Source organism: Anabrus simplex, chromosome 2, assembly GCF_040414725.1.
Source record: "Anabrus simplex isolate iqAnaSimp1 chromosome 2, ASM4041472v1, whole genome shotgun sequence".
In the NCBI taxonomy this organism is placed as follows: domain Eukaryota; kingdom Metazoa; phylum Arthropoda; class Insecta; order Orthoptera; family Tettigoniidae; genus Anabrus; species Anabrus simplex.
The window spans coordinates 662481340-662493646 of record NC_090266.1 but is presented as its reverse complement, the minus strand read 5'-3'; the positions used below and the strand labels follow the sequence as shown (position 1 = coordinate 662493646).

The window sequence follows — 12307 nt, the reverse complement described above, 5'->3', positions numbered from 1 at the left end:
GGAGGGTTGACCTCACAGGCTTTGATTCGACTACTGGCTTAATCTTTTAAAGGGTGCCAACCTTACAAACCCAAGCGCAATGCCCAAAAGAGAGCAAGCTTAACCTAACCGCCAACGTTATCATGGACAAGAGTGCAAACTAACCTTACAGGCTCGGATTCTGCCCGTTTTACGGACGGATGCAGTTCCTGACGCCAACCCTATTTAGAGGAACGTAATCACTATTGAATGTTTCTGTGGAGGTTGGTAGAGTGATGTATTGTCAGAATATGAAGAGTAGAGTGTTGGGACAAACACCCAGTCCCCGAGTCAGAAGAATATTAATCGGACGCGATTGAAATCCACGACTCGGCCGGGAATCGAAGCCGCGACCCCTCTGTACCGGAGTTTTCTATGGATAACAGTGGTAAATTAATATATTTCGTATTGTTGAAACTGCACTTTTCATTTAGAAAACGGGCGATAACTCATTCAGTTTTCACGTCTGTGGAAAACTATTCGTGTTGATGTAAAGACTACTACTTCTACTAAATCAAATGACATTCAGAGAACGCACCCCTTGATGCTCCTGGATGGCCATGTGGCTAATTTGAGGACTAGCCGATAGTCTTTGGAGTAGGACCCGCAGGCACTGTTTCATATTGGCTGCTTCATTTAGACCGCACTCCGTCCGCAACTCATCCATGGCATTCTCGGTATCTTGCCGGACCTTCTGGGCTTCATCCAGACCTTGAGAAATTCCCTGGTGTGGGAGAAAAAGTAAGACAAATGTCATATACATTAGTGTAGAGCTAAACACAGCAGGTACTAAGAAACATTTTACCAAATCACTTACCCTAAATGCGTCATCAATTTGTTTCAGACCAACGGCTCGAATATTCACATGATGCCTCTCGAATTTTGATTTCCTCTTCAGTGGTTTCTAAAAGAGGAAACATAAAATCATTAATAACCATCCAAAAAAGATGAGAGAGTTTTGTAGACGAAATTAATATTTGAAAAGGACTTGGGAGTAGAAAAGGTGAGTGGGAAATAAAACCAGTGAATCGTTTCCTACTATACTTACATGCCGGTCGCACAAGAAAATAAAAATATAGAATGAGTCCATGAGTAGGTTGCTCTCAGGTACACATTTTTCAGAATCAATTTAACCTATAGATATAATGTTCGTTGTGGATATCCATAAGGTTTGTATCTGCATGGGAGGTGAATTATATTTTGGTAATAATTACAATTATATCTGATTAAATATTAAACGCAATGAGCATACAATACTACAGTATGTGGGCATTTTTTTAAGCAACTATACATGAGACGTACGTTGGGAAAATGCTATCGTATATTTAGTGGTGTAAACAGAATTTCGTTAAGGGAGATATTTTTTAAGATTGGTTATTCAAATGCAATTTACCGGTATTCTAATTATGTTCCCAGCTACTACTGCTACAATAAGCTTTAATATTTCCCGAACTCGAACGTACCACAGTAAAAGCATAGGAACCAGTTTTAAGGTAGAGAGCTAACTAATCCCGTGGGCCGTGTATGCATTGCATTCTTGACGGTCGGTACCAAGGTTCGATGCATCCTTTGATAACAATTACTTAGCGGCTAGTGTAAGCAAGAATTACATGTTTATTGTTTAATATCTCTAAACCAGATATTATGTTCACTGAACATTTAATATAATTCGTGTTTATATTTCCAGTATAAGTGACAAGGGTGTTTGAAATGCTGTATTATTATTATTATTATTATTATTATTATTATTATTATTATTATTATTGTTATTATTATTATTATTATTATTATTATTATTATTATTATTATTATTATTATTATTTCTGATCACAGGTTTGCTTTGAATTTGAGAAAAATAAAATTACATTGTCGAGCTCCTCGTTTGAATGGTTAGCGTGGTGGCCTCCGGTTGAGAGATTCCTGGCCGAACCGGGGATTTTAACAACGTCTGTTTAATTCCTGTAGCTCGAGAACTGGGTGTTATGTGATCGTGCTTCTTTTACATGTAACACACCATAATACCAATCACCACAGAAACACGCAGTAAAGATTATATTTCTCCATATTGGGTTGGAGTCAGAAAGGGCATCCGTCCGTAAAACAGGGATTAATTCGCATTAGTGATGACCCTAGATAAAAGGAAAAAAGGCCAGAAATAAGACGAACATATACTATTTTATATTGGAAAGAAGAAAAAGAGAAGTTCGAAAAGTGGGGGGGGGGGGGAGGGGGTTGATAAACCTGGTAATAACCCACCTCCCATTCTCCTTGCACATAGAACTGTGAAGATTACATCGCTTTATAACCTGGTCATCAGCAGCTAATGTGAAGTCATGTTTCTACAGATAAATTCAATAACGGGGCAATATAGGTCAAATCACTGAAGCCTTAGAAGAAGAATTGCAACTCATTTCGTGTATCATGTGCTGTTTGGTAGAAGGCAATGAGTAAGGTAGCTGGCTGTGAATTGGCTGTTAAGACAGACGACTTGAGTATTCAGAACCAAGCAGGTTTGTACCTTTTACGTGACTATTTTCTGTTTGTTTTTTATTTCTTTGCTTTTACAATTTGCGTTACGTCACACCGGCACGATGGCATAGGAAAGGGCTAGGGGTGGAGAGGAAGTGTCCGTGGCCTGATGTGGAAATGGGAAACCACGGAAAAGCATCTTCAGGGCTGCTGACAGTGGGGTTGGAACCCACTATCTCCCGAATGCAAGCTCACAGCTACGTGACCGTAACTGTGCAGCCACTTCCTAGGTTTACGTGGCTGTTGATATCGTGACATGGAGTCCGAACCAGAGCGTCGTGACTTTCCATTCCAGAAATCACACTTGTGTTGATGGGCTGTATTCTGAAGTAAGCTGTTCCCCAGACCAAAGAAGCTCTACATGACTAATATTTAGACCTGTGGTTCTCATGAGACACCAACGTACGAGTTGGTAACAATGCGGAAGAATCGGTCTTCCGCGTCCAATGTTTGTCTTCAGCAGTCATTTGTTTAATGGCTTGCAGTCGTTGCGCCATTTCTTCCGTGTTCCGGCATGTTATGTTCTTAATTTGACATGGACCATACCCATTTTGTGTTAATTTACTTTTTAAAATATGTTCAATGTGGTTATGTTTCTGATTAGGAGGAAAAACGTGCAAATGAGTCAGTGAAGAGCGATCAGAGTGAAAACGAACTTACTGTTGTGAAGGCACTATAAATAGAAACAAAACGTGAGAAATGTATGTGCTCTACTTCAGTTCTACAATGAATTGAAATCTGTCGTTATAAGGTGTAAAACAACAAATCCTGTTTAAATTAATGTTTACATTCTTGAATTGTTCCTCAGAAGAAAATACTAAATGAAAAATATACGAATGGCAGAATTTCCACTGTCCGTCTCCGTGGTGTAGTGGTTAGCGTGATTAGTTGAAACTGCCGGAGGTCCGGGTTCGATTCCCGGCTCTGCCACGAAATTTGAAAAGTGGTACGAGGGCTAGAACGGGGTCCACTCAGACTCGGGATGTCCACTGAGTAGAGGTGGGTTCGATTCCCGCCTCAGCCATCCTGGAAGTGGTTTTCCGTGGTTTCCCACTTCTCCTCCAGGCAAATGCCAGGATAGTACCTAACTTAAGGCCACGCCCGCTTCCTTCCCTCCTCCTTGCCTGTCCCATCCAATCTTCCCATCCCCCCCACAAGGGCCCTGTTCAGCATAGCACGTGAGGCCGCCTGTGCGAGGTACTGGCCATTCTCCCCAGTTGTATCCCCCGACCCAAAGTCTGAAACTCCAGGACACTGCCCTTGAGGCGGTAGAGGTGGGATCCCTCGCTGAGTCCGAGGGAAAAACCGACCTTGGAGGGTAAACAGATTAAGAAGAAGAGGAAGAAGAAGAAGAACCACTAAGAAAAGTGCAGTTCCTGTTATTCATTCAGCCAAACGTAATATATTTACGTAATACAACAAGTTTAATGCTTGATTGCGCAGCGTTGTGGTGTAAGTGACTTTCCCTGATCACTGAGGTTCTGGAAATGGTGTTTAAAACATATCAGGCGTCCCATTATGATGATTGAATATGGCGAGTGAGTTTCCTCACGAGTGAAGACACAGATATTTACTATCCAAGATTAAAGTACAACAGGCAAATTCATCTACCAGACAGATATACAGTATGCCTTCAAATAAATAACCTAACATGTTATTCCCGGTAAGCATGACGGGGTTGTTGGTGAGTTTATTAGATTATGTAAGTTCAACCAGCTACAAACCACAGCTTATCCACATTAGCTCTGTATTATATTATTAATAATAATGTTATTTGCTTTACGTCCCACGAACTACTTTTTCGGTCTTCGGAGACGCCGAGGTGCCGGAATTTAGTCCAGCGGGAGTTCTTTTACGTGCTAGTAAATCTACCGACACAAAGCTGACGTATTTGAGCACCTTCAAATACCACCGGACTGAGCCAGGATCGAACCTGCCACGTTGGTGCCAGAAGGCCAGCGCCTTAACCGTCTGAGCCATTCAGCCCTGCTGTATTATATTAGAAATGTTTCTAAGGCACCTCTTAAATTTGAATAACGAAAATTGTATTTCATTGCGTACAGTAAAATAATTATTTGCTGGGGCTGTACCTTAATTAAGGCCTCGGTCGTTTCTTTCCCACTCCTAGCCCTTTCCTATCCCATCGTCACCGTAACACCTATCTGTGTCGGTGCGACGTAAAGCAAATAGTAAAACCAGCGTATTTGTAATTGTAACTCTTTACTGTATCCGGTCAATATACAGTACATTTCTTGTTATATTGAACATGACCTGGATTTCTGTCAATTGGAAACGCAATAAAATCAACACTTCAAATGAAGGGTACACGGGAATAAAAGGGGAATGTCAATGTAAAACAAAAATAAATTAACACTACGCATATATACTTGTTGGTCAGGGGAGTAGTTTAAGACAATGTACAGCCAAGTAAAGGGAATAGTCACGGAAATATAACAAGTTTAAGAATACATGTACAACTGATGAAAGGGGAATGTCACCACAGAACAAGAAACAAAGGGGGAATGTCAGTTTGGTACGTGGCAATAGCGATGGGACAGTTGCACATAAAGCAGCAGGTGAAGTGTGTTCTACGTTACATCACTTTGTATTGTGTGAACTTGGGGACGAGATAAAATACTTGACAATCTTTTGTGATTCTGCATGTGGACAGAAGAAGAACTGAACTGTTTTCAGATTTCTCCACCTTACAGTACATCATGCCACACGCCTCGAGTCTGTGAAAGTAGTATTTCCAATTTGTGGGCACTCGTACTTAGAGTGCGATAGAAACATGGCACTAATTAATCAGAAATTTGCAGCTGAAACGCCAGAAGACTGGGCGGATCATTTTAGGAGTGCCAGAAATAAGCCCTTCCCTTTCCATGTAATCGAAGTTGATCAACCAACAATTCATCAGTGGACCAAGTTTTTGACTCCCTTGTACAGAAAAGTTTACCCTTTTAAAACAAGACCTATAAGGGAACTTGTCATCTCCATTGAGCATCCACGATTCATGGAATACAGAGACAGTTACAATGGCCATTGGGAACGATCTGTTATAAATGCTCCAAAATCAACTCCACACTTCCCAGAAACACCAGTTAGTGAGTTTGTTCTTCCAGAGGCGTCTTATGAACGTAAGTGCAAGAGTAAGTGTACATGAAGTTGCTCTACATTCGCAAACATGCTGGCAAGATTGAGATTTTAAATTTGTAATTTATTTCTATTCCAGGTTTACATCCAATCTCTGCAGCAAAATTTTCTGAATTGCGCGTTCTTAAATCATTTTGTGGACCAGAGGGAAGATCATTCATTGATACACTTCCTCACTATTAATTGACAGGTTATTTGTTAGATTTTGTTAAAAGTGACAGTCCCCTTTATTTTCGTGACAAATGTGTATTTACTTCATTTTCCATTTTATTTCAATTATAAAAATTCTATCTTCTATCTATCTATCTTAATCTGTTTACCCTCCAGGGTTGGCTTTTCCCTCTGACTCGGCGAGGGATATCACCTCTACCGCCTCAAGGGCAGTGTCCTGGAGTTTCAGACTTTGGGTCGGGGATACAACTGGGGAATGACCAGTACCTCGCCCAGGCGGCCTCACCTGCTATGCTGAACAGGGGCCTTGTGGAGGAATGGGAAGATTGGAAGGGATAGACAAGGAAGAGGGAAGGAAGCGGCCGTGGCTTTAAGTGAGGTACCATCCCGGCATTTGCCTGGAGGAGAAGTGGGAAACCACGGAAAACCACTTGCAGGATGGCTGAGGTGGGAATCGAACCCACTTCTACTCAGTTGACCTCCCGAGGCTGAGTGGACCCTGTTCCAGCCCTCGTACCACTTTTCAAATTTCGTGGCAGAGCCGGGAATCGAACCCGGACCTCCGGGGGTGGCAGCCAATCACGTTAACCACTACACCACAGAGACGGACACTTAATTCTATATTTTCATTATTATCTATTTGCAATACCATTACATTAGGCTAACGTTACATAATATAATACTTTATGTACATGTATTATTGCAGACAGTATTAAAGGTTGAAACTTTCAAATTTGATTATCTCAGTTTGTAGAAAATATGACATTCCCCCTTTTTCCCGTGTACCCTTCAAATATTAATACATAAATGAAGGACTGTCCTTCACTTCTTCTGCACTCTCTGCCACATTTGCCTGAGCCACGGAGGCTTAATGTCGTATTAAGGTAGTGAATTTTTTAAGGCTTGCTGGTCTCACTCGCAGGCAGTTTCGTGAATTTCTCACTGGAAACAGAATATCAGGATAATCCTTATTTTTGTCACGTTAGGTGGTTAAGTAGGAGTAAGATTCTTAAGCGATTCATTCACAAGGGGAGGATATGGCGTATGGGTGACCAATTCGATTCATCTTTTGTACATGTTCAGGGCATGACCATGAGGATTACAGGTGCAAGTAGTTCGTTCGTAATCGGTTTACCCTCCAGGGTCGGTTTTTCCCTCGGACTCAGCGAGGGATCCCACCTCTACCGCCTCAAGGGCAGTGTCCTGGAGATTCAGACTTTGGGTCGGGGATACAACTGGGGAGAATGACCAGTACCTCTCCCAGGCGGCCTCACCTGCTATGCTGAACAGGGGCCTTGTGGAAGGATGGGAAGATTGGATGGGGCAGGCAAGGAAGAGGGAAGGAAGCGGCCGTGGCCTTAAGTTAGGTACCATCCCGGCAGTTGCCTGGAGGAGAAGTGGGAAACCACGGAAAACCACTTCCAGGATGGCTGAGGTGGGAATCGAACCCACCTCTACTCAGTTTACCTCCCGAGGCTGAGTGGACCCCGTTCCAGCCCTCGTACCACTTTTCAAATTTCGTGGCAGAGCCGGGAATCGAACCCGGACCTCCGGGGGTGGCAGCTAATCATGCTAACCACTACACCACAGAGGCGGCCAGGTGCAAGTAGTACGACACAATTCTCAGCCGTTTCCGAGAAATTATTTAATAAAAAATCCAGTGCGCTTATGTACCAGCTATGTTTGCAAACGAGGCAACGAGCTCGTGGCACAGCGGCAAGCGCTCCGCTTGGTAAGCGCGAGACCGCTGGATCGAATCCCACCGGTGGACGAAGTCTTCAAATATTTCACATGTCTCACAAATGAATGTGTCTTCAATATTATTCATTTTCTAATCAATTCCAATAAATTATTTTTAGCGGGAATAGGGTTCTGAAAAAATTGTACTGGGACTGTTTGAAAAATTAATACTTTTATTCCCAGTATTGTCCGCCTCTGTGGTGTAGTGGTTAGCGTGATTAGCTGCCACCCCCGGAGGCCCGGGTTCGATTCCCGGCTCTGCCACGAAATTTGAAAAGTGGTTCGAGGGCTGGAACGGGGTCCACTCAGCCTCGGGAGGTCAACTGAGTAGAGGTGGGTTCGATTCCCACCTCAGCCATCCTGGAAGTGGTTTTCCGTGGTTCCCACTTCTCCTCCAGGCGAATGCCGGGATGGTACCTAACTTAAGGCCACGGCCGCTTCCTTCCCTCTTCCTTGCTTATCCCCTCCAATCTTCCCATCCCTCCACAAGGCCCCTGTCCAGCATAGCAGGTGAGGCCGCCTGGGCGAGGTACTGGTCATTCTCCCCAGTTGTATCCCCCGACCAAGAGTCTGAAGCTCCAGGACACTGCCCTTGAGGCGGTAGAGGTGGGATCCCTCGCTATGTCCGAGGGAAAAACCGAACCTGAAGGGTAAACAGATGATGATGATGATGATTCCCAGTATTTTGTACAACTTATTCTACCCTATATTTTATTCACTATCGCGCTGTTCGCGCGACGAATTACTGCACGAACTAGGGTGATATTGGTCATAGAAGCAGGGAAAACAACAAAAAATTGCGGCATCTTGCGCAAGTGATAAATGCCGTATTGTTGCATTTTTGTACGATTTTTCAGAACCACTTAATTAAGGCCACGGCCGCTTCCTTCCCACCCCTAGCCCTTTCCTGTACCATCATCACCATAAGACCTATCTGTGTCGGTACGACATAAAGTAACTTGAAATTTTTTTTGTGAGAGATGAAAACTACTTGAAAAAATTCGCCCATCGAAGCGGACCGCTTTCCGTTGCGCCACGAGCTCGTCGTCTGTTTCGCAAACATATCTTGTACATAAGCTCACTGGAATTTTTTATTAATTAATTTCTCGGAAACGGCCGAGAATTGCGCCTTACTACTTGCACTCCTGGTCATGCCCTACACGTGTATCAAAGGTAGATCGAACCTTTCACCCATGTGCCATAGCCTCTCCTTGTCAGCTGATTGAAGAGATAAGAATATTCATGGATATGAAGGGAAAACCTATCCCAGAACTTTCTGGCTCTGCCTGTATCAATCAGTCATCAACGATATGGATTTAGGGCTGTCGTCCAGGTGGCAGATTCCCTATCACTTGTCTACTTAGTTTGTTCTTAAACTCTTTCAAAGAACTTGGAAATTTTTCGACCATCTCCTTTGATAATTTATTCTACGAATATTAGCCGTTCTTACAGATATCATCATCTACCTGGATGCTCATAATACACTTTTGCACGGTAGAGATCAGCTGGTTATTACAATGTTTGATAAAGTGCTGTCTTTAAAGTTGAAACTCGAGCTGTAGAGAAAACAATTTCAAGATCACAATACCATTCATTTACCAGTTTAGGTGCGGTTGTAGCTAACATTGGTGATGATCACTGGCAGATTTTCATTCAGTCACTTAACAAATTACGTGAAGCATTTAATGATAGATTCCATGTACTAGTTCACCTTCAATTGCTTTTCAAGTTATTTGCTTGGTCATTTTTAACCGATGTTAACTCAGCACCCTCCGACATCCAATTGGAGTTAATCGACCTTCCTCCGAGAAAAATGGAGAGTCGCACTTAACGTAGTTGATTTTTATTCATTTGTTCAGTATGATCGATTTCCACGTCTACATTGGTAAGCATATAGAAAAATGGGCATCGTTGCCTCCACGTATTTGTGCGCACAGATTTTTTCTGACCGGGCGAGTTGGCCATGTGGTTAGGGGCGGGTAGCTGTGAGCTTGCATCCGGAAGATAGTAGGATCGAACCCCACTGTCGGCAGCTCTGAAGATGGTTTTCCGTGGTTGCCCATTTTCACCAGAGGCAAATGCTGGAGCTGTACCTTAATTAAGGTCACGGCCGCTTCCTTCCCATTCCTAGACCTTACCTATCCAATCGTCGCCATAAGACCTTTCTGCTCGTTGCGACGTAAAGCAAATAGTAAAAAAAAGAACTGAGGTATATACGCCTCCAGACCTTGAGCTCTGAAGAAGGTCTACTATTTTGTTTGCCAGGGCAACTTACGTCAACTCCTTGCGGATTCCACTTTTACCAATATGTTGTATATTGTACATTTCATATTATTATACAGCGCGAGTCTTCTGCCCCTTTGGATGTAGTTTTAGGCAACACTGCGCACACACGCATTTTATATAATAACCTACAAATATAGGACCATGCCGGTGTGCACAAACTACGGATGTTATTGAGTACATTCCGTAGAGTTCTGACGGCCTGAGCGGCCGGATAAAGTGTGAAGTGGCTCGAATCCCCGGAGGTACTGTTTTTCATTTTTCTATTTCGCCCTACTTCGCGGGCATGTTGTCTCACATAAATGTTTTCTGATACTGAAAAGGGCCTGAAAAGGGCCATCTTATGATCAGGGCTGAACGGTCCAGTGGAAGGGACTTCTGGTACGTGAGGTTCGTTACCGAAGTTTGTGTTCGAAATGGTCGCCTCCTTGATTAAGGCACATTTGGGCACGCCGTTGAACTGAAACACTGACTTGCTGGAGAATGTTAGGTGTAACAGAAATGCAGGTCTCCATTTACGACTTTGAAGACTCCCAGGATCTCCAGCTGTCGTATATAGACTACTTGTATAATTGCCCGACAGAAATCGGCCCAATGGTGTTAAATCTGGTGATCTGGCGGGCCAGGGTAGAGGGCCTCAGCTTCTTAGCCATTGACCAGAGTATGTAGCATTCAGGTGATTGAGGACAACTGCTGAACTTTGCGATGGAGCTCCGTCATGCTGAAGCCGCATGGTAACACGCTCTCCTAGAGGCATGTCCTCTAATAACAGTGGTAATTGATGGTGGAGAAAATGTAGATAGGGGACTCTTTTCAAATAGCCCTCAAAGAAATGTTGGCCAACTAGGTGGTTATCCAAAATAGCACACAAAACATTTACTCCCCATCGTACCTGAAATGCTGCCTCTCTTATCCAGAGGGCATTTTCAGGGCTCCAATAATGTATGTTATGGCGATTCACGGTAGCATTATTGTGACATCGTGATTCGTCCGAGAAGAAAATGTTCGAAATATCCATTCACAGAAGTTGACCCGAGTTCCGAATTCTGCAACGTGGAGCTCCTGGTGTAGTTGCAGATGATAGGGATGAAAGCGACTGTCATGCAAGACACGGACTACAGACGACTGGCTGATATTTACCTCTTATGCCACTGCCGGTGTACTCGTGTGCGGGTTCCCAATTGGTCGAATGTGGCAGAAACAAGCATGTATTTGATAGCCGAAGATCCGATTGCAAAATAAAAACAAACCAAAAGTATTTCGTGGGGAGATTCGAAATATCAGCGGACGGCGCGAGGAACATTATCTACGCTGTTTAACAAACTGAGTCAGTATCCAGTATTCGGGAGATAGTGGGTTCGAACCCCACTGCCGGCAGCCCTGAAGATCGTTTTCCGTGGTTTCCAATTTTCACACCAGGAAAACGCTGGGGCTGTACCTTAATTAAGGCCACGGCTGCTTCCCTCCCACTCCTAGCCCTTTCCTCTCCTATCGTCGACATGAAACCTATCTGTGTCGGTGCGACGTAAAGCAACTTATAAAAGAAGTAACCAACTGAGCCATGTCGAATACATATATCAAACGTCTACAAATTATACTCACAGTGCGTTCATTTCCATTTCCACTTCACCGAGTCTTTGTATCGTCATTTTAAGCATTTTCCTCATATTTTACATCATCAGATCATTTGACACAATCCGTTAACATTATCGTTTGACAGATAGCTGCATTTTGTAACCGCCGGATTCAGACATTTTTTAACAACGATCTTGCAGTGATAACCTCATCTGACGTCATATAACCTTAGAGGATAGTTTCCTCTGCAACTTCTACTCAGCCACGGTAAAATATCATAGGTAGGCAAAGGTATTTAGGCCTTCTGTGCTCTTGACGTTTGAAGAGAGGTCAAAGATCTCAAACTCAAAGGGGCGGAAGACTTACAATGTATTCGCTATACAGAAGATTGCCGATAACCATCGGGTGAAGTCGTCCTACTTGCTTGTTAATAGAATGGGCCGCGTGCGGTTGGAAATAGCTATAATTCTGTTTATGGCATGCTGGAGGAGAAAGTGGTTTATCAACTCTCGAGAGCTAAGTAACTCTTTCTGGAGGAGAAACTGGTTTATCAACTCTCGAGAGCTAAGTAACTCTTTCTGGAGGAGAAAGTGATTTTTCAACTCTCGAGAGCTAAGTAACTCTTTCTTAGTCCATTTACCTTCCAGGGTTGGTTATTCCCCCGGGACTCAGCGGGGGATCCCACCTTTACCGCCTCAAGGGCAGTGTACTGGAGCGTTAGACTTTGGGTCGGGGCATACAACTGGCAAGGAGGACCAGTACCTCGCCCAGGCGACCTCACCTGCTTTGCGGGGGATGAGAAGATCGGAAGGGATAGACATGGAAGAGGGAAGGAAGC

At 43.5% G+C, this 12307-nt stretch overlaps 1 protein-coding gene across 3 annotated transcripts in view; it reads right to left on the bottom strand.

Annotated features, from left to right (window-relative positions):
• Positions 1-12307, bottom strand: part of LOC136864335 (inactive phospholipase C-like protein 2) — a 786053-nt gene that overhangs the window by 27386 nt on the left and 746360 nt on the right. For 2 of the 3 annotated variants that reach the window (XM_067141176.2, XM_067141177.2), the window contains 2 exons: positions 836-922; positions 557-742 (listed from right to left, as the gene is read on the bottom strand). In XM_067141176.2, the coding sequence (XP_066997277.1) occupies positions 557-742; positions 836-922 (273 nt within the window). Of the gene's footprint in view, positions 1-556; positions 743-835; positions 923-12307 lie in introns of those variants that run through there. The other variant, XM_067141178.2, reaches the window with a different exon arrangement.